The 22,984-nt window shown below is 41.5% G+C and overlaps 1 protein-coding gene across 1 annotated transcript in view; it reads right to left on the bottom strand.

Annotated features, from left to right (window-relative positions):
- LOC143277775 (uncharacterized) overlaps window positions 1-19,916 on the bottom strand; it is a 76,544-nt gene extending 56,628 nt beyond the window's left edge. The window contains exons 1-6 of the mRNA XM_076582676.1: window positions 19,877-19,916; window positions 16,685-16,762; window positions 15,565-15,639; window positions 13,645-13,728; window positions 7,116-7,202; window positions 5,204-5,284 (exon numbers count right to left, since the gene is read on the bottom strand). Coding sequence (XP_076438791.1) covers window positions 5,204-5,284; window positions 7,116-7,202; window positions 13,645-13,728; window positions 15,565-15,639; window positions 16,685-16,724 — 367 coding nt within the window. The 5' untranslated portion in view covers window positions 16,725-16,762; window positions 19,877-19,916. The remainder of the gene's footprint in view (window positions 1-5,203; window positions 5,285-7,115; window positions 7,203-13,644; window positions 13,729-15,564; window positions 15,640-16,684; window positions 16,763-19,876) is intronic.
- Between the last annotated feature and the right edge of the window lie 3,068 nt (window positions 19,917-22,984).

Genomic DNA, 22,984 nt, shown 5'->3' with positions numbered 1-22,984 from the left:
TCTTTCAGGTCTTGTAGTCGGCATACTAGCTGGATTGTGTCTTCTGCTTGTCCCATCCATGATCTTCCTCGTCCTAGACGGCTGCCTTTTGGTTCTTTGACTGCGTCATGCAGTGGGTTTTGAGGGTTTTCTAATGCTTTTAAGTAGGTCTTGACCTGTTCTAACTTGTTTCTGGCCTGCACTGAAGGAAGGTCAAGCAGGTATCGCATGGTTTCTGTGGGCGTGTACTCTTTCTAATTTTAGGAGGTTGCTTTGAGACGGTGTTGTTAGCCCAAGTCCATAGTCGATCACACTGAGGACGAGTGATTGGTATAGCAGGAAGAGGTGGCGTTGTTCAATTCCTTTGGTTGCCATTGCTTTTAAGACTGAAAGGCCCTTTTTGCATTTGAGAACAGTATTTTCCGTATGTTTTCTGAAGGTCAGCATCCTGTCGAAGTGTATTCCTAGGTAGTGTAGGCATTCAGTTTTCTCAATTTGAATCTCATCGAATGACACAGAAGGTGGTGATTTGCTCGCGGTTTTGTTGTTGAGGGTGCACAGCAACGTTTGGGCTTTCGCTGGATTGATGGAAGATCCTGTGTCTTTGCACCATTGAGCAATATTGTTTAGTTGTTTCTGGACGGCTTTAGTTCTCTCCTGAGCATCTTTCGAAGTTTTGAAGACCAGGCCATCATCCGCAAGGGTAAGCACCCGAGCAATTCCATTGTTGTTTAAGTCTGCAAGGCCCTTCGTGTAGACATTGTAGAGGACAGGAGAGAGCGGAGGCCCTTGTGGGAGTCCCATGGATAGTTTAGAAGGTGCAGACATCCAATCTCCGAGGCGTAGGACGACGGTTCTTTCCTGAAGCGCTGCTGCTATCCATCTTGTCAGTGTCAAACTTACTCCATAACTTAGTAGCAGCTCCATGAGGTGCGCAAACTGGACTTTATTGTAGGCATCTTCAAGGTCAATTGCTACTGCTAGTGTTTCTTCTTTTCTTTGAAATCCTTCATACACCTCATATGCAAAAGCAGCTGCATTTTCCCACGTGGACTTGCCTGTTCTGTAACCACCTTGATTTGAAGGGAGAATGTGCCTGTGTTCAAGATCCCTTGCAAGTTTCCTGGCTATCATGCGTTCCATGAGCTTTCCAGCAATGTTTTACATGGTTAGGATCCGGTAGCCGCTTACCTGACGATGGTCCTATCCTGGTTTTGGTATGGGTTTTAAGAAGCTGTGTGTCCAGTCCTCCAGCACATGTCCATTGTGGAAACTGTTTTGATATTGATTCAAAAGTTTGCTTCTGTCTTCTTCCGATAGCTCCTTGATGTCTGAGTAGCGAACTTTGTCTGGGCCAGGAGCCGATTCTTTCTTGCATTTAGATATTGCCTCGTTTAGATCATCCATTGTCAAGTCATCATCTGGTCCAGTCTGCATAAGGGTTTGGTTTAACTCCTCAATATATTTCTTTTTCTCATCTAAGTTTCTTTGATCACTCTGTTGTATGAAACGTTTGAGCAAGGCAGATCCTTTTTCTTCATTTGTCTTAAGCTTGGTTCCGTCAGTGTCTAACATGTCTGGGGTTGTTGTTGTGCACGTTTTTCCTTCCATGCGACGATAAAATTGCCAGATCTCTGTCAATGTTGTGTCATAACTGAGTGCCTCGCAAAACTGTTTCCACTTGTCATTTTTGGCCTCTTGAGCAATGACTTCAAACTGTTCAGTTTTTTCTTTCATTTTTGTTTCAATATCTTTGTCCGGAGATGGTTTTGTTTTTTCTTTTTGCCAAAGTTTGACAGCCGCATGTTTTTCTATCCAGGCTTTCTCTGTGTCTGTATTCCACCATGGGGGCTGAATAGTTTGCATCCTGTTCAGTGCCGTTCTTTTGTTTCTTCTGCGTCTTAATTTTTCGATGACGGTTGTCTCTTTGGTTTCATACTGAAATGGATCACGCAGTTTCATGCAGGGTTTATCTGACAGCTTCTGTAGACTGAAAGCTACCGGGAGGTGGTCGCTGCCTTGGTATGGAAGCGTCTCTGCATTCATTTCTGCTCTGAATTTTGGAGATGTTAGAGCGATGTCGATCACACTGTCACTGTCCCCTTGTCTTGTTCCAAGGCGAGTTGGGGATGTGGTTGTTAATGGGCTAAGAAGAATTTCCCCTATCATTCCTTCAAGTGCGAGTCCTTGTGGGTTGGTGTTCCGCTGGTCCCATAACTTCGATCTTGCATTAAGGTCTCCACAGATAATGACCGAGTCTCCAAGTTCGTTCTCTATTTCCTCTAAAAAGGCCTCTAACAATAACAAGGCCTCTAACAACAACAACAACAAAAAACAAAATAACAAAAACAAAAACAAACAACCCCCCCCCCCCCAGCTTTTATGAAATGGTCCTTAACTTTCTATGCAGCCTGTATACAGATTTTCCATACTGAAGACGAATGAGGATAGGGATGATCCCTGCTGTATGTGGCTCGAACAGCTTCATTCCGTTTCACTTTCTTTCTTTCGCTGCGTGCGTGGCTAAGCCATCGCTGAGAAAGCTTCCTGTTTTTTGTTTGTTTGTTGTTGTTTTTAATGTAAAAATTGAGAGAAAGGGGACTGGGAGAGAAGTATATAACCAAGCATGAAAAAGGAACAGAAATGTACACAGTGGGTGGGGGGATGTGTGTGTGTGTGTGGGAGGGGTGATAAAAGGATGGAGGCCACACAACAACGTTAACATGAGGCAAAGCCTTCAAGATTCACTTGTGCTTCATGCTTTATCCAGTGAAGGAATCATGAGAAAAAAAGGGGGATTTAAAAAATCGTTGAAAAGAGCCCTGTATTACAAAAAGCGAAATCAATCAGCCAGGACGAATCACATCCAGCTTTTGGGATTTTCGAGGTGCTCCCCTCTGGTCGACGGTACAGAAGTATAAGATCGAAAACCAATCGCTTCGCCAACAGCTTTTTCCCCAAAGCAGTCAATGCACTGTCTCTCGAACAAATCCAGTGTGATAAATAGAATTGTTCCCATCTACCTGAAGATCTAGTCATCAGCCCCATCCACATGTAATATGTAGCTTCTGTTCAAACGTGTGTGTGTATGTGTGTGTGTGTGTGTGCGTGCATGTGTGTGTGTGTGTGTGTGTGTGTGTGTGTGTGTGTGTGTGTGTGTGTGTGTGTGTGTGTGTGTGTGTGTGTGTGTGTGTGTGTGTGCAGTGCGTGCATGCGTGAATATGCACAAGTTTTTATATTGATATGCACTTGTATATATCTTATTTCTTCTGTATCTGTGTTTCTGTATGATTTTCTATTTATTTTCGTATCTTGTTATATGCTATCCCCCCAATATTTCTTGTGACCCCGGTACACTTGGTAATAAAGACATATTCTATTATATATTCTATTTTATATGATATATGGAATAAACTCGGGAGAAAAAATACTTTTAAAAAAAAAGGCATGCGAGCGGGATCGAACCACGCATGTTCAGTTCCGATGCAAGCAGGCTGATCCCCAAGGTTGCGGCACATCTGACGTCAAATGACTAGATTTAAAACTTTAAACAAAGCTGACGTTTTCTTCTTCCTGCGATACATAGATGTGATTGTAGTGGACGTAATAACGCCGTTCAAATCACGTTTTTTGTGTGTTTTATTATGTCTCGATTATTATTTGGTTTAAATAATCTTTAATTATTCAACAATACACATGATTACAATGCAATGAATAACAAAAGAGCATCAGCAAGCTTAAAGCTTATACTGTGCTCACAACGTTGCACTTCAATTTTATCATGACGGCTGATGAACCAAATTATGACTTGTATCAAATAACATTCATAAACAGTAAGTAATGAAATAATGAAATAAAACAAATAAACAAACAGTACATAATATAGTAAAATAATGCTAATATCAATATTAACATGAGATTAAATTTATTATCACCAAAGTAATTGGCCTAATAGAAGAAAAACACGAAGAAGAAGAAGAAAATTTAGAAGAATGGAGGGTAAGGTGGTGGAGGAGGGGGAACAGAGGGGAGAGGAGAAATTCTAACAGATCATTGGCCAATCCATTCACTTTGAATATTTGGTCAGTCAAATAAATTCAACATATATTATTGTTATTTCATTTCGGCAGTAAAGGAGACGTTGCCATCTCCTTCAAGCACATCGCAACACATGGTAGATCTCTAGATCTACACGAACCAGTCTACAAGGGGCTGAAAGAAACGATCAATTCAATTTTCTTTTATGTTCATTCCAGTTAATCCGGTGTCCACTTGGAATATTCATATGCGGTAAACACGTTGATGGTGTAGTTAGTATCACTGTATGTGTTCTGTCCAGAATTTGTGTTTCTTTCCTTTTGATTGTGAACAAGAATCACGAGGTCATGTCGTCTTCTAACACAACCTTCCTTCTTCTCGGCCAAACTCAATGAAAAGCGGTTTTTAGAATTTTCGGAATAAACCTCAACGAAATAAACCGTTAATGAATCGGAAATGCGGCTTTATTCCGGGAGACTTACAACCTGTTATCGGTATGACTGTGACTTTTTTTTCATACTATGTTTAAGCCAGTTTGGTAATGGCAGACAAAGTATTTCCAGAGAAAATGGCAATGCTAAAGTTTAACATGGACACACACACACACACACACACACACACACACACAAACAACCGAACACCACGTTAAAACATAGACTCACTTTGAAATGAACAAACAATTAGGCATGGAAATGGAATGATTAATAAATAGTAAATAGTGGTAACTCTCTCCATTAACAAGGTACACAACTTCAAGTCAAACAAACCCAGACACTTCAAGATTAAAGAGGCTATGCCAGTCTTGAATAAAAGCTAATTTGTGTTTGCACATTTCTTCTGTCTTTGCTGCTGTGTGCACATGTCAGATGATCAGTATAAGGGCAGGCCCGGCGCTTCCTTTTTTGAGGAAGTGTCTGGGTTTGTTACAATGTACCTTTTATTTACCTGTGTGCTAGCTGAATCGGTAGCGTAAGCAGCACTGACTTTAAGTTGTGTACCTTGTTAATGGAGAGAGTTACCTCTCTTTACTGTTTGTTAAATAGACTCACTTTGTTTAACCACGCAAGTCAAAAATTGAGGACAATTAGGGTGGAGGTTCTTAAAGTATGGACGACCCATAAAATGGTGTGTATGTATGTGTGTGTGTGTGTGTGTGTGTGTGTGTGTGTGAAAATATTTTACTCACTGCAGATATTTTCATGATCGCAGACAGTGTTGGCGACGCAGGCGTCATCGTCGCCACATCCAGAACTTCCCAGTGGTAACCCTGCAGCAGAGGTACTAATTGTCCCACTAGGTTGACGCAGGAACGATCACTGGCAGAATAGTTGTACATACAAAAATAAAACTTTCGTGAATCGATTTCGAGGAATGATTTATCATGTTTATTTTGGTCATTCATCTTTATCCTTTTCTTTTTTTTATTTTTATTTATTTATTTTTATTCTTTCTTTTTTTTTTTCTTTTTTTTTTTTTTTATACTGAAGCATTTTATTTGGGAAACGTTTCTTTGAGTACTTCGTATGATCAGTCCAACAGAATGTAGTCCAAGGAATTGTGGTTAGGAGTTATGTTTTTTTTTTTTTTTTTTTTTTTTTTTTTTTTTTTTTTTTTGCTTTGCACTGACATCATTTCGTTTTCTGTGCATTTAATGACTAGTTAAACAACCGTTTCCAGTCAATAAGTCTCAGAATATTATCTTAAAAGTTGATAAGATATTTCACGGGCATCTGAATTGCTTGGTTGAATGGATGTTGTTGTCTGCAAGTGTTTCACATTTACATTTCATGAAACAAGGTAAGTCGTTAACATGAGCAGTGTGCGTGCATTGGTGTGTGTGTATGTGTGTGTGTGTGTGTGTGTGTGTGTGTGTGTTAGGAGCTTCGATACGTAAGAATGCGCGCACGCGTATGTGTGTGTGTGTGTGTGTGTGTGTGTCGCGTGTATCTGATTGCGCACGTGTGTGTGTGTGTGTGTGTGTTGAGTTTATTTCTTTTCTTTTTTTTTTCTTTTTTGGTTGTTGTTGACAAAGCGCTTTGGGTTACACTGCTGGTCAAGCATATATGCTTAGCAGATGCGGTGTAGAGTATATGTATTTGTCCGCATGGAGCTACGCCTGGTTGAGCAGCTGTACTTCAAGGGCTAGAAGAAATAGAAAACAGTGTATCCTTACACTCAGTACATGAAATTTATTTAAAATTAATTAATTGATTCATTTATTCTCTCTCTCTCTCTCTCTCTCACACACACACACACACACACACACACACTTTCACACCTATGCAGTCAAAATATTCCGGATTGCACCACTGCATACACCAAACAAACATATATATGGAGAAACAGGAAGATATCTTTTGCATATCAGAACAGTGATAAAATGTAAATATATTGGCTAAAACTGATCAGATTACCTGTGTCATGATAATGCAGACAGGCCTATGAAATGTTTGCATTGCAACATGAATCTGACCATGTTAACCGTGTTTCAATTCGCTTTATCTGTCCGAAAAACATTTAACGTTTATTACTGATAAATGATACAGAATTAATTTTGAACGTTTTAGGCTGAGTGTAAATGGACTGAAAAAATTGTAGGAAATGGTAAATAAAAATTTTCCGAATGATTTGATTTGTCCATCGTGTGCAATGCCTGTACAGATCAATGTAAAAAGCGCTATGCAGTCGACGTACTTAAAGACAACCCAAGTGATTGCAATGTTGTGATTTTGCTATCTAATAACAGCAGAATCTTAATTAAGAGCGTAGCAAAATTCATCGTAGAAGCAGTGAATATTGGCAAAAAAAAAAAAAAAGATCTTTGAGTATCTGCTGATTTCAAGACGAACCTATCATATCGAATTTTAGTATGTATGCATGCATGCATGCATGTATGCATGCGCGCGCGCACGCGTGTGTGTGTTTTGAGAGAGAGAGGGAGGGAGGGAGGGAGAGAGAGAGAGAGAGAGAGTTAATGGAATTGTTATCTCCCCTCGTCTAGAGGGCTTTGATGCTGATCGGACAAAAAATAGGTCAGGTGTCATTGTTAGTGTCAGTGTCTCTATTGCCTTCACTCTCTCTCGTACTCTTGTACTTACTGCATTTTTTGACACTAGCTCGTGCACTGCACATGGTTCCACTTTGGCACTCTGTGTCTTTAGCACATTTTTGTCCGAGGGCCAGTTCTGTGTCAAACACACATAGAGACATACATTGACATACATACACACAGACGCACACACACACACAACCCATCAACAGTAGCTTCCTCTTGCAAACGATGTCTTAGTTTCCAAAGGTTTGAAAGATACTCAAGAAAGAACTGCAGCCATCCAAAAGCAATTGAACAATAATTGCCAGGACACAGAAGAATTTCCCATGGATTCAGTGAAAGCCCAGACGTTGCTATCCACTCTCAACAACAAAACTGTGAGCAAGTAAACACCAGCTGTGTCATTCGATGGGATACAGATCAAGTTAACAAGATACTAAGCGTAAGAAAACATAATATACTGTGTTGAAATGAAAAGGGACTTTCGGTCCTAACGGCAATGACAGCACGAAACATTGCCACGACTTCCAGCTGAATCAATCGCTAGTTCTCAGTGCAATTGATGATGGACAAGGGCTTTCGCAAAGCGGCCCCCTGAAGGTAGAATTCAAATAAAGCGATGAAAATGAACCTGGGCACAATGAAACACACCCTGACTTAACCTTCCCTCAAAGCAAAAACAAGAAAGGAAAGGTGAAGGCTTGGTGGAACCTGAAAACCCACTGCTGGATGTAGACAGAAACCAAGAGCACGAAGGAGATCATGGATGGGACACGCAAGAAGACCTGAAAGAAACAACAGAATGAGAAGAACACCCAGCACCCCGCAAACACCTCTTCAACAGTCATTTCACCCACTCTGGAAAGGCGGTGTCGAGAATGGACAGAGGGCAAAGCGGAAGCACAGGTTAACCCACTCAGAGAAGAAAACAGAGAATGGAAGTTGAAACAGTGACTCACGCTGTCCGGTGACCGGTATGTGCCTTCAAACCTACGTGCCATAATTCTGACCCTGTGAACCTCCCACGAAATGTTGAACGTGTAATGGCGAGCCCAGAGTGACATGAGGCAATGTGCAACATTCAGATGCAAAAACGTTCATGAAAATACTGCCCTGAACATACAGGAGTGAACGGAATGAGTGAGCCGACAAATTTGCTGGTTGCAAAACAATGAGCAGCCTACATCAAAGATCCCAAATTTTAAGGAAAGTGAAAGACCACCTTAAAGAAAAAGAAGAAAAAAAGAAGAAAAAAAAAAAACACGTAATAGCAGCATCAAAGAAATGAAAAGAAGTCTTACGTGAAAGGTTGAGAACAAGCTGTCACATATCGACGACTTTTGGCATCATCTCTAAAACAACAATGCTCATATTTCATCAGGTCTGAGTAGTCTCCATGGGCCTTCCCAACTGAGGTAGACATGCCTGGCATTACGTTCAAGGACTGTGAGATCATTTTCCACCCATCCGCATCCCCTTTTTGACAAACCTACAGCAGTGTATGTGTGAGCATGTGTTGTGTGTATGTGTGCCATGGGAAATATATATATATATATATATATATATATATGTGTGTGTGTGTGTGTGTGTGTGTGTGTGTGTGCGCGTGTGTTATCTTTTTTTTTTTTTCAATTTAGATTACACACATATATTTAACATAAGTACTTAAATACATAAATCAAATACATAAATAGGATAAGAAAGAGTACATGATAAATGAGACATAAGGCATGACGACATACATAATAGTGAAAATAGGTACTGCAACTGTCAAACGCCTATGTCTATCTCTGTCCAATCATTCTCTCTCTCAGCTCGTTACAGAACCAACACACAGATCTGGCCATACGTTGGACTGGCTCATCACACGTGACTCTGATGCTATGATTGCGTCAGTGACTGTAACTGACGAACTCTCTTCCGACCATTCTGCTGTATTATTCTTGCTTAATATTTCAAAACCTACCAGAACCAAAAAAATCCGTTACTCGTCGCAACCTGAAATCCATCAACATTAACACTTTTTCTTCTCAAGCTGCTGAACGCCTTTCCAGAATTTCTTCCCACACCAATGTCTCTACACACTACAACTCTGTCCTCTCTCAACTGCTGGATGAACATGCACCCCCCACTACCCGCATGCTCCCTGATAGACCTTCCGCCCCGTGGTACACACAAGACATTCGAATTGCAAAACGCAAACGTCGCCAATTGGAACGGCGATGGCGATCAACAAAACTGAAAGTCCACAATCAAATCTTCCGAAAACAAATAAATAAAGTCAAACATATGATCTCATCAGCGAAGACAAACTTCTTTTGTTCTCAAGTTCTCGATGCCACATCCACCAAATCTCTTTACACTATCATGTCAAATCTTCTCGGCACTGCAAAAAAGACTCCTCTTCCTTCTGCCTACACTTTATCTGAACTCCTCTTTCTTTTTTGACAAAGTCCAGAATATTCGTACCATCTTAGACCAAATGCCTTTCCAACCTACTCATCCTGATCCTCAATTCAACGGCACTCCTCTCCATTCGTTTAATCCATTAACTGAAACAGATGTCCATGAAATCCTCAAAGAAATGACAATAAAATCATGTGAGCTCGATCCTATACCAGCCTCTGTTTTTTCTCAGTGTGTCTCACAGCTTCTCCCCACAATCACCAACATTGTCAACTCATCCCTTCTCACTGGAACGTTTCCATCCACTTTCAAAACTGCAATAGTCCGGCCTCTTCCGAAGAAATCCAACCTTGACGCAAACATTTTGAAAAACTATCGACCAGTTTCTAATCTTCCATTCCTGTCCAAACTCCTTGAAAAAGCCGTCCTGAAGCAGCTCAACAATCACCTTTGTTTCAACAATCTCATCCACCCATTTCAGTCTGCCTATCGTGCTGACCACAGCACCGAAACCACTCTCCTCCACATCCTGAATAACCTACTGCTAGCGTCCGACTCAGGACAGATCTCCCTTCTCACTCTTCTCGACTTGTCAGCCGCCTTTGACACGATAGACCATTCAATCCTTCTTTCCCGTCTTCATTTTACATTTGGTATCAACGGCACTGTTCTAAACTGGTTCAAATCTTATCTCACTGATCGATTCCAGTCTGTCATTGTTGATAATTTCCAGTCTGAACCCGTTAAAATTGAACATGGAATCCCACAGAGATCTGTTTTAGGCCCAGTGCTCTTCACACTGTACACTGCTCCTCTCGCTGAAATTATCAACCACCATAATGTCAGTCATCATTCTTATGCTGATGACACTCAACTCCAGAAGAGTGATACACCTGAAAAACTGTTGTCACTCTTGCAAGAAACATCTAACTGCTTCCTGGATATTCAAAATTGGATGACTCTAAATAAGTTACAATTGAACGCGGACAAAACTGAAGCAATGATCATAGGAACTAAACAAAAACTCTCTTCCATTACAACTAATACAATCAAACTTGGCAGTACATCCATCCCTCTGTCCACTTCAGTCAGGAACCTCGGCGTTGTCCTTGACAACACACTGTCCATGCAAACATTTATCAATCAGACATGTCAATCCTGCTACTGTCAACTGCGGCGCATCAGTTCCATCCGGAAATATCTGTCCACTGACGCAACATATAGACTTGTCGTTTCTCTCATTCTCTCTCGCCTTGACTACTGTAACTCTCTATTGTCTGGTTTGCCTGCTTCATCCATTCAGTCCCTTCAGCGCATACAAAATTCTGCTGCCCGACTCGTCCTCAGAAAGAAAAGATCTGAGCACACCACTCCTCTTTTGCAACATCTCCACTGGCTCCCTGTCTCACACCGAATAAAGTACAAGATCAGCACTCTATGCTACAAATGTATTCACAAATCAGCCCCTTCCCTATCTCTGTGGCTGCCTTCACCTCTACACTCCATCTCGCTCACTACGATCAGCTTTGGATCCACTCCACTTACACATACCCAGATTCAAACTCTCGACTGTTGGCCACCGTTCTTTCTCTGTCTCTGGACCTTGCAATTGGAATGAACTTGCTCTTTCGCTTCGTCAAGTCTCCACACTCAGCTCTTTCAAGTCTGGCCTTAAAACCCACCTCTTCCCAAAATAGCCTCCCTTCCATGCCTCTTCCTTGTCTTTTTAGTTGTTTTTTTTCAGTTTTAGAGTTATGCTTGCGTGAGAATGACTGGTGCGAAAGTGCTTTGATTTGTTTATGCACAAGATTTAGCGCTATATAAGTACCATTATTATTATTATTATTATGTCATTTGAATATATCCTTAAAAATAAAAATAAAAACAAACCCACACACAAACAAAAAACAAACAAAACATACCATTCCACCCGAAGTAAATCATTCCCATATAACATTGCACAATGTTTAATTTCTTCACCACCACCACCACCATCCCCCCCCCCACCCCCCCCCCAAAAAAAAAAAATTGAAAAAGCATCATGGAGATTTACATGTTTGAGTATCTTGACTGTTAATAAGCGTCTCATATATTGTTTTCAAGCAAAGGTAAATATGGTAGCCATTTTGTCTTGAAACTGTGTATTTTACATGTGATCATTGCATTACATTCTTCTATTTTGTATCTTGAGGTGGTATAATTTTGAAATGAGTGAATATTTGGTAGGCATCTATTTAATTTACATTTATATATATACATCTTCCCCAGAAGGATTATCAAATCAAGAATTTGGTCTGTAACTATATCTGTATGGAAACCAAAAAGCATTATATGCTCGTTAAACTTTAAATCTGCACACATTGTACATTTTGTTTTGAGTAAATCTTCTAAATTCATCCAAAATTTTTTAGAGTGATCGCGTCGCCAGAAAATATGCTCAATACTATCTTCAGCTTCTAAGTAAAAGTAACAATTATTATTATTTACTATTCCCATTTCTTTTAAAATTACATTTGTTTCAATGGTTCTGTGTATTATGCGAAGTTGTAGCCATTTCAATTTTATTCTTCTATTTTATGAATTTTAATTAAAAACCTTTTCTCAACATATATTTGTTCCCAATTCCTCAGACCATTTGTTACAAGCATTTGGAACTGTATTATCAGATGTCAAAACATCGTAGTATGCACGTGATCCCTTAAATACTGAGTAGATTACTTTTAATGCCCATGGTATATCCTGTGTACTTTGGTTTGTTAGCATACTAAGTTCTACCTGTTTGCAATATTTCTTAATTACTTTCAAACAACCGTTGTAAGCCAAGAAATGTACATTTATTTCATATCGTCTGGTGAAGTCATTTTGGGTAAAAAATCTTCCATTGTTATCTAGAAAATGTGAAACACAATAAACCCCTTTATCAATTCAACTTTTATAATTTATCGTGCTGTTTCCAATCTTGAACTTATCATTATAGAAAACTGGTTCTGACTGAAGATCTGTTATTGATTTGGGCTTCCACTGACATGAAAATTCCCTATATGCCATAAAACTGTGTTTGCAAATAAATTAGTGTTACCTTTAATCAGTGTATAAACAGGTCCATATTCTTCTATTTCATTTAAAATTGGAAATATTTCCATTGCAATATTTTTCCATTTGTGTTTTGTAGTTCTAAACTTTCTTAACAAAGTTAATTTCAGTGCTTCAATATTTCTTATCTGGAATGTTTAGACCTCCTTTCTTGATACATTTTGTTGCTGTCTTTCTGCTTCTCTTGTCTCGTTTGCTGTTCCGTACTAACTGAAAACAAATTTTCTGACAATTATTTATAAAATTATCTGGAGGATTCGGAAGCAAAATGTGGATTAGTTTTGACAGGATTAGAGATTTTAATACTGCAACACGTCCTATAGGTGTAGTTTCTTTTTACCCATATTTTAGATAGGGCCTTCATTTCAGATAATTTCTCTGCATAATTAATATTTTCGCAGTCTTTGATATCATTTGTAAACCATATTCCCAGTATCTTAAATTTCTCTCGGTTCCATTTAATGTTTAAATGCTGCATATATTTTATTTTTTAATTCTTTTTACTTCCTAGCTTGAGTTTTTTGTGCATTCATGAACAGGCCTGAAAAGTTACCAAACTCTTCTACTTGATGAATAGATCTTTCAAAAGATTTAACATCCCCAATATTCATCAGCTGTGCATCATGAGCAAATTGAGATATTTTATATTCTTTATCATCAATGTTTATACCTTTTATTTCTTTATTTTCCCTGATCATAATTGCTATTTCTACACACTAGTGTGATCAAGCACTGTCCAAATAAAAGTTAACCAAAACACTGTGGGTAAGGTTTCATTCATTTAATCATGGATTTATTTTCGCTTTTTAATCATTAATTCGTTCATTCATTCATTTATGAATCACGAAAAGAATTTGGCTAACTATAGTGGTGTGGTAAAAATTGACATTCACTAAAATGCCCACATGAAAACCATTGAACGTGAGAATAACAACACAGAAATAAAGAAGAGGAAACGTAAGATAAGGAAGAAGGAAAACAAGAAATCGTACATAGATACATTTAATTCATTAATTCATTTTGTATGCTCGTTCGTTCGTTCGTTCGGTTGGTGTTGTTTTTTCCCCAATACTCACTGCAGAAATTGTTGGCATTACAAAATGCCCCTGCCTGACACAACTCTGAAGTGCTTGATGTGCAAGGCTTCCCGCTGGGTATTCCTGTTTGGACACGACAATGAACGCATTTCGGAATATATGTGTAGCAATACACTGTACAGTTCGAAAAAAGAAGTCACAGTGGAAAACAGTATGCAGCAAGGTTGTGGCCAAAACATCAAAACTATCTCGATTGCACTCATTTTCGAAACAGTCATCAAAGCCCTTACTCACTCATCTTCCTCCCCCCAAGTCATGTAGGCGGAGAACAGGAACAGTGAGCTGTAGGGTACACGTTTAAGCAATTATGAAATTTAATTGATATATCTAACATTTTACTAGTCAGCCCCCTACTGACGACTGTAATTGCTTGGTCCCGGAGCCAGAATGAGCGAGCGTCTCTCCCAGAGTGGAGACTGCCACCACGTTCCTCTAATGAAATGTAGGTTTGGGACTTCTTGACAGGGCTGTACTCTATGCTTCCTGTCATTTTGATATTCTGGCGTCAAGCAGGCCCGAGAGATACAGACACTTGCAGTGTTGGTCAGGAAATTTGAACAACACACCCAAAGACGCATCCGTGAAGTGGATGGTACTCGTCGGGCCGAAATGATTCATGAGGACTGTCATTGGAGGAAGTCAGTGGTGGTCTCTACTTAAGAGCAGAGGCTCACTCCGTCAGACTTTGTGACAAAATGATCAAACAACGTTGACAGCTCCATCTGCACTGCCCGCCTAGGACTATAGAAGACGAGCCTTGGTGTTGCTGTGTTTGTAAGACTGGAGACGAACGACGTGGGGCTAAAAGCGCTGAAATGGTGTGGATGACAGGGGCACGCACATGACTGCAGCAGCAACAACACCAAGGACAGTAACAAACATTGAGAAACGCACATGACTGCAGCAGCAACAACACCAAGGACAGTAACAAACATTGAGAAACGCACATGACTGCAGCAGCAACAACAACACCAAGGACAATAACAAACATTGAGAAACGCACATGACTGCAGCAGCAACAACACCAAGGACAATAACAAACATTGAGAAACGCACATGACTGCAGCAACAACAACACCAAGGACAATAACAAACATTGAGAAACGCACATGACTGCAGCAGCAACAACACCAAGGACAATAACAAACATTGAGAAACGCACATGACTGCAGCAGCAGCAACAACACCAAGGACAATAACAAACATTGAGAAACGCACATGACTGCAGCAGCAGCAACTACACCAAGGACAATAACAAACATTGAGAAACGCACATGACTGCAGCAGCAACAACACCAGGACAATAACAAACATTGAGAAACGCACATGACTGCAGCAGCAACAACACAAAGGACAATAACAAACATTGAGAAACGCACAAAACTGCAGCAGCAACAACACCAAGGGCAGGAACAAACATTGAGAAACGCACATGACTGCAGCAGCAACAACACCAGGACAATAACAAACATTGAGAAACGCACATCACTGCAGCAGCAACAACACCAAGGACAATAACAAACATTGAGAAACGCACATGACTGCAGCAGCAACAACACCATGGACAATAACAAACATTGAGAAACGCACATGACTGCAGCAGCAGCAACACCAAGGACAGTAACAAACATTGAGAAACGCACATGACTGCAGCAGCAACAACACCAAGGACAATAACAAACATTGAGAAACGCACATGACTGCAGCAGCAGCAACAACACCAAGGACAGTAACAAACATTGAGAAACGCACATGACTGCAGCAGCAACAACACCAAGGACAATAACAAACATTGAGAAACGCACATGACTGCAGCAGCAGCAACAACACCAAGGACAGTAACAAACACTGAGAAACAGAGTCAACACCAGACAAGAGACAGAAATACATCAGACTCACTGCAGGAGTTTTCACTGCACAGCCCAGAGGCACACTGGGACTTGTTCTTGCTGCAGTCTCCACCAAGTACGATCTCTGAAATATAGTTTCAGATTTTAGACAAATTAATAACTCCCCAAAATCTTCCCTAATTAAGTTATCAAATGTTAGCCAGTGACTTGAGTCCCGTCATTTTGCGTTCACCTCATTGCGACCAGTGTTATCTCTGCTACCACCTTTTCTTTCAGACACAAAGAGAAATACTCACCCTGCCTCTACACACCCCGCCACTGCTACCTCGTCAACAGCAGAACGAGACTAAACTCTAATCCCACCAGCAGTATAAGCCAGTAGGAAAAAGACACAACAAAAAGAAAAGTTGGTCCCCACACACCCTTTCCCCCACATTCTGTGTGGTCTGTTTCTGGTCCATTTCCTAAACTGCCAAACACAGTGGTCCTTGGAATAGCAGCTGAAAGAGTTGAAAAGTGTGCAATCTGCATAATTATGATGATTTGCCTGCTTATTCTTTAGATTTGAGAATAAGGATCCAACTTCATGAACAGCAAGTGGAAGGATAGTGAATGATTTAGTCAATTTAAGACCTTCTTGACAAAATGTTCGTAGCAACGGATGGGTTATTATAACATTCAAAAGGAAGGTAGTATGTGGTTTTTTGTGTTGACTTTATCTATTTTTTTGTTTTGTTTTTGTTTAGGAAATAGTCATTGAGTAAATCCTTTGTCCACATAGTTGCGACAGCATTTGTCTTCTTTTTAGACTGACTGGCATTAACAGCACGGCATACTGTTGCTATGTCTCTGTTGTTGCTGATAAGGTTTCTGAAATGACCTGTCTTTGTTTAACAAAATTACAGACTTTATTTCTTTGCTTTCTATATTCGGTCTCCCTCCCAGCAACTTTTATCGCGTCTCTTAATGCCATTATGAGATCTCTGCGTCACCCAGATCGGAAGTGTTTTGTGTGTTACTCTCCTCGTCTGAAGAGGAGGATCCCCCCCCCCTCTCTCTCTCTCTCTCTCTCTCTCTTTCTCTCCCCCTCCCTCTCTCTCTCTCTCTCCGAGAGATTGTTGAAAAAAAGATCTGCATAATGTGTCCTCTGTACACAAAATCAGACTTACTGCATATTCCTGATTTGCAGGAGGCTTCTGATTTGCACATGTCCTCGTTGTTTGAGCAGTCTCCTCCAGGGAACAGTTCTGTTGGATATGAAATCTGACTGTTCACAAGACTCTCTCTGTGTGTGTGTGTGTGTGTGTGTGTGTGTGTGGCAAACAGACAGAGAGAGAGATGGGGGGCTGGGGAGTGGGGGGGGGGGGGGGAGGCTAAGGAGAGAAACACTGACACTGATACAGGTCTAATTGTGAAAGCCACTGGTCCATACACAAAAGGGGTGGGGGATGTAATAGGGCACTTCAGCACACAGAAAAAATACGTATTTCGCTCGTCCAAACAAAATTGTCTGTATTGTATATGAGTAATTGATAACTGGATGAAAAGGATGAGTTACTAAGTACATAACATGTACTTCGGTATCTATCAATTTTCACTACAAGTTTACAAACTTTAAAGCGTAACAAGCGAAAATTGCAAGATTCCTCTGGGAAGTAACATTTGGGTTTGTAGAACAGGAAACAAGGTATTGTGATTAACATTATCAAACTCTTAAATATATTTTTGGTAGATATGACCAATATTTAGGACACACAAAAATGAACTGGCATTCATTTTCCAGGGTGCCTCGACAAAATGGGCAAACAATTTACATCAGCGTTCTGAAATCTTTTATTTAGACCATGCATGTTCGTTTAGACAAAATAGTAATTTTATCAAAGTATCTCAGAAACGTTTAATAATGATATTTCCAATTTCCTTTGCAAAATCAAATTTCTCACTGAATGTTTCAAAGTAACCTCCATACAAATCAGAAGTGTTTCCCTTAGAACAACAAATGGCAAAACAGCTGCTATTTACCGGTCAGTACAAGAGGCACTCACCAAGGTGAGGACAGACATCGTCAACGACTTCCTGTTTGCTGATGACTGCGCTCTCAACGCTGCCTTCGAAGCTGACATGCAACACAGTGTCGACAAGTTCTCTGCTGCCTGTGACAACTTTGGCCTCACAATCAGCACAAAGAAGACTGAGGTGATGCACCAGCCAGCTCCAGGAAAGCCTTACGTTGAACCAAACATCTTCATCAACGGGCAACGACTGAACGCGGTGGACAAGTTCACATACCTGGGCAGTACACTCTCTCGCACAGTTGTCATCAACGACGAGGTGAATGCCAGACTCGCCAAAGCCAGCGCTGCCTTCGGCAGACTCCATGAGAACGTTTGGAACAGGAGAGGCATCACCCTGGAGACGAAGCTCAAAGTATACAAGGCCATAGTTCTCACCACACTGCTCTATGGATGTGAATCATGGACAGTCTACAAACGCCACGCCAAAAAGTTGAACCACTTCCACACCACCAGCCTCAGAAAACTTCTCGGCATAAAGTGGCAAGAGAAGATCCCTGACACAGAGGTGCTCACTCGTGCAAACTTGCCCAGCATCTACACCATCTTGATGCAGGCCCAGCTGCGCTGGGCAGGCCATGTAGTTCGCATGCCAGACCACCGGCTCCCCAAGAAACTGCTGTACAGCGAACTCCAACATGGCAAGCGCTCCCATGGAGTCCAAAAGAAGCGCTTCAAAGACACTCTGAAAGCTTCTCTGAAGGCCTTCAGCATCAGCCACGACACATGGGAGCTGAATGCAATGGACAGACCAAAGTGGCGTTCAGCTGTCCACAAATGCGCCAAATCCTGTGATGCCAACAGAATCGCTGCAGCAGAGCAACGCAGACAGGCCAGAAAAGCAGTGCCAGCAAGTCCCCGACAGGCGCCACCATCCCCTGTGCACACTGCGTCAGAACCTTCCGGGCGCGGATGGGCCTGACCAGTCATCTGCGCACCCACAGAGCCCTACCCACCCCCCACCCCCCCAGGATGACTAGATGGACTTCGTCGATCCCGACGGACGAACCACACAAGGGGCACTCTGAAGAAGAGAAAAAAAAACACTGGAACAACAAAACCATTTGTTTATGTTAAACAATAGAGCAATAATACCAAAACTATGATGCCAAATATCATTCCATTCCTGTACACCGGTTTTGCTCAGAAAGGTAAAATGGGTAATGGTGATGTGACAGTTTTCAACTGGATCAAAGAAGAGAAGTTTGGGAGATTTACGTTCGATAGTCCAGTAATATTCATTACTCCAGCGAAAGTGTCCCAGGTATGGCTACTGATTGAGAAGAATCTACAGCTTACCTATCATGAAATAGATAATACAGTGAACATTTCATCAGGAACTTTCAGTGTCATTCTCCAAGATCATCTTGGCGTTGGGAAATGTTGTGCAATATGGATCCCATACGACGTGAATGATGACGGAAAAGGGTGAGGGTTGACTGCAGTACACACATGCTCCAAAACATGACGGAGGAAGATCAACTCGTGTTGACGGGCGCAATAGCCGAGAGGTTAAAGCGATGGACTTTCAATCTGAGGGTCCCGGGTTCGAATCACGGTGACGGCGCCTGGTGGGTAAAGGGTGGAGGTTTTTATGATCTCCCAGGTCAACATCTGTGCAGACCTACTAGTGCCTGAACCTTCTTCGTGTGTATACGCAAGCAGAAGATCAAATACGCACGTTAAAGATCCTGTAATCCATGTCAGCGTTCGGTGGGTTATAAAAGCAAGAACAGATCAAGCATGCACAACCCTGAAAGCGGAGTATGGCTGCCCTACACGGCCGGGTAAAAACGATAATACACGTAAAAGCCCACTCGTGTACATGCGAGTGAACGTGGGAATTGCAGCCCACGAACGAAGAAGGAGAAGAAGAGGATCAACTCGTGTTGAACACATTGTGATTGGAGACGAGACGAGATCCCAAACTAACGCAGCAGCCAGCAGTCTGGGTCCTCCCAGGTATTTAAAACTCGGCCATGTAACCATCATTCCTCTTTTCGGGACGGAAAGACAATGACCTCACACACAACTACTACCTACCTAAAGTCTTTCTGGCATGGTGCAGACAGCGTTCCCCACACTACAATCCAGGGTGCAGTATATATACATATAACGGTTATTTAAGAAATTCTTTTATACTGGCGGTAAAGCAAACATTACCATCGCCTCAGGCACACCGCAACATGTAACTATTTTGTCCAGATCATTGTAGACCGGCTTGACTGCCTTTAGCACGTTATGTGAACACACACATTAACACACAAACATTTGATGACATCAACTTACTGCAAATATCTGATTCGCAGGTCAAACCAGATTTGCAGAGATCCTGATTGTCATGGCAGTTTTCTCCCAATTCGAGTTCTGAAAAAGAAAAGTTCAGCACCTGAAAAGTTGTACACGTTGATGGCAGGGGTTATGATATTCATCTGAGGATGCATCACCATCGACAACAAGAATTAAACGACAGGAACAACAACAACAACAACAACAACAACAACACACACACACACACACACACACACACACACACACACACGTACACACACACACACACACACATACACATCGACACACACACACACACACACACACACACACACACACACACAAACACAAACGCACCGACTCATGTACAGTTACATCCTTGTTCAATGTCCTCATTTCTGATGTTTCTCAGTTGTTTCCTGTAACTTTCTGCTGTCAACTGGAAACGTGTAGGTAAAGCTACATTCAAGGTGTCACAGGTAGATGCACCTTCATACTACAGACTATGGAAGACCTCCAAAGCTCTGCCCCACTGTAGTGTCCCAAGCGCAATTTCCCAATGTTCAAGAATCCTTTTCTGAAATCTGGCAGTCCTTACCAATCGAGCGGAGAAAGTTTACCCAGTCGTCATGCTTGTCTTCAATATATGGCAGTCTGAACTCGGTTCGACTGAAACCCTTCTCATAGTATCGCGATAAATAGTCCAAACTATAGAAAAATAAATACATCACATTGACATAGGCAAAATTTACACAAAGAAAATATGCACCAAGAAACCAAGAATCAGAAAAAAAAATTAGACCAAGGAATCACAAATACATGCAGATGTAATAAATAGCACATTCAGTGATCAGATCAAAGCAAGCAATGTATAGATGGAAAAGTCTTACTGCGAACTGTACAGTTTGAAAAGATGTTTTGACTGCTCTTTTGAATACAGATGTCGAGTTGTGACGTCAGGTATGAGGGAAGTGAATTCCACTGTTTGGATGCAACAAAAGAAAAGGAGTGTGTGTGTGTGTGTGTGTGTGTGTGTGTGTGTGTGTGTGTGTGTGTGAGTGTGTGTGCGTGTTGTTGGTGTTGTTTTTGTTCACTGATCATGCTTTTCACAGTGACTGCGAAACAAACACAGGAAGAATTTGGAAAACTTGGATAAGAGAACGTGTATCAAATTTCAATCAGCAGAAAGTGGCAAAACACAAATTATACAAACATAGCGGTAAGACAACCAGTGTCGTTATTTGAAAAAAGGAAAATGCATGCGGAAAGCACGCTGAATCTACTGCTACTACTACTACTATTGCTGCTACTGCTGCTGCTACTATAGCTGCAGTTTCCGCTGCTACTACTGCTTCTAATAATGCTGCTGGCCCTGCTTCTGATGCTACCACTACTACTACTACTGCTGCCGTTGCTGCTACTGCTACTACTACAACTACTACTACTGCTGCTGCTGCTGCTACTACTACTACTGCTGCTGCTGCTGCTACCACTGCTACTACTATTGATGTCGCTGCTACTACTACTACTACTACTGCCGTTGCTATCACAACAACTAATATTGATGCCGCTGCTACTACAACTACTACTACTGCCGCTGCTGCTGCTACTACTACTACCACTGCTGCTGCTACCACAACTACTACTATTGATGTCGCTGCTACTACTACTACTACTACTGCCGTTGCTATCACAACAACTAATATTGATGCCGCTGCTACTACTACTACTACTACTGCTGCTGCTGCTACTACTACTACTGCTGCTGCTGCTACTACTACTGCTGCTGCTACTACTACTACTACTGCTGCTGCTGCTGCCGTTGCTGTCACAACAACTACTACTGATGCCGCTGCTACTACTACTACTATTGCTGCTGCTGCTGTTGCTACTACTACTGCTGCTGCCGTTGCTATCACAACTACTACTGCTACCGCTGCTACTACTACAACTGCTACTACTACTGACTGATGTCCTTGTGGTGCTTCTGTTAACGACTTACTGCATACGCCCAGTTCACAGACGAGTCCAACGGTACAAAGTCTGGACTCGCTGCAGCTGGATCCAGTTGTCAGCCCTGAAAAGAACAGGTCCTTATCACTATTCCATCCACAACCTCAGTTTCTATGCGGTCATTTCCAAGTCCACGACATTTAATGTCGCTTTCAAAGCTTGAACGTTCCCACTGACTCTAGGTACTATTTGTACGCTCCATTCGATTTTGACTCTGAGGAGAAAATTGTTCTTCTTCTTCTTCTTTCCGTTATACGACCAACATCGACTTGCCGATGACTCTGTCGTGATTCATGCATGCTGGGTATTTTCGTGTCTCCATAACCCACCGAACACTGACATGGGTTATAGGATCTTTAACGTGCGTATTTGATCTTCTGCGTGCGTATACACACGAAGGGAGTTCAGGCACTAGCAGGTCTGCACATATGTTGACCTGGGAGATTGGAAAAATCTCCACCCTTTACCCACCAGGCGCAGTTACCGTGATTCGAACCCGGGACCCTCAGATTGAAAGACCAACGCCTAAACCACTCGGATATTGCGCCCGTGTTACATGGGATATGACGAAAGTGTGCATGTGCCAAGGTAGAAGCAAGAGACATTAAGGTGTTTTTTTTTTAGAATTGTGTGAATGCGTGTTATACTGTTGTGTGCCTTTTGGTGAAAAAGCTGATCAGTGTAGCTGAACACGTGAAAGAGGACTTTGAATTATGGGATGTGCTGGCAACGAGGCCAAGCATGAATGGTTGGTCTTCCTGTGTTGTTGTCATTTTGCTCTTTGGAAATGAACGAGAGAAGGAAATATGAAACACAAAGAAAAGAAAGAGAAACGGACATGTGCCATGATTAGACACATAGCTTCTTAAATTAAGAAACCCCTTCGAAAACCAGGGGAAGTATCATTGTCAGGTAAGCGGCTACCGGATCTAACTATGCACGATTTTGCTGGAAAGGTCATGGAATACATCTCACAAGAGGCCTTGAACAGAAGCAAAAATTTCCCTCCAAATCAAGATAGGTACAGAACAGGTAGCTGTACAAGGGAAAATGGGGGATTTCAAAGAAAGAAGAAAAAAAAGCAGCAACTGACCTTGAAGAAACAAACAATTG

The sequence above is a fragment of the Babylonia areolata genome, chromosome 35, assembly GCF_041734735.1.
Source record: "Babylonia areolata isolate BAREFJ2019XMU chromosome 35, ASM4173473v1, whole genome shotgun sequence".
Taxonomy (NCBI): domain Eukaryota; kingdom Metazoa; phylum Mollusca; class Gastropoda; order Neogastropoda; family Buccinidae; genus Babylonia; species Babylonia areolata.
The sequence above is the reverse complement of the archived record's forward strand: the minus strand, read 5'-3'. Positions and strand labels throughout refer to the sequence as shown.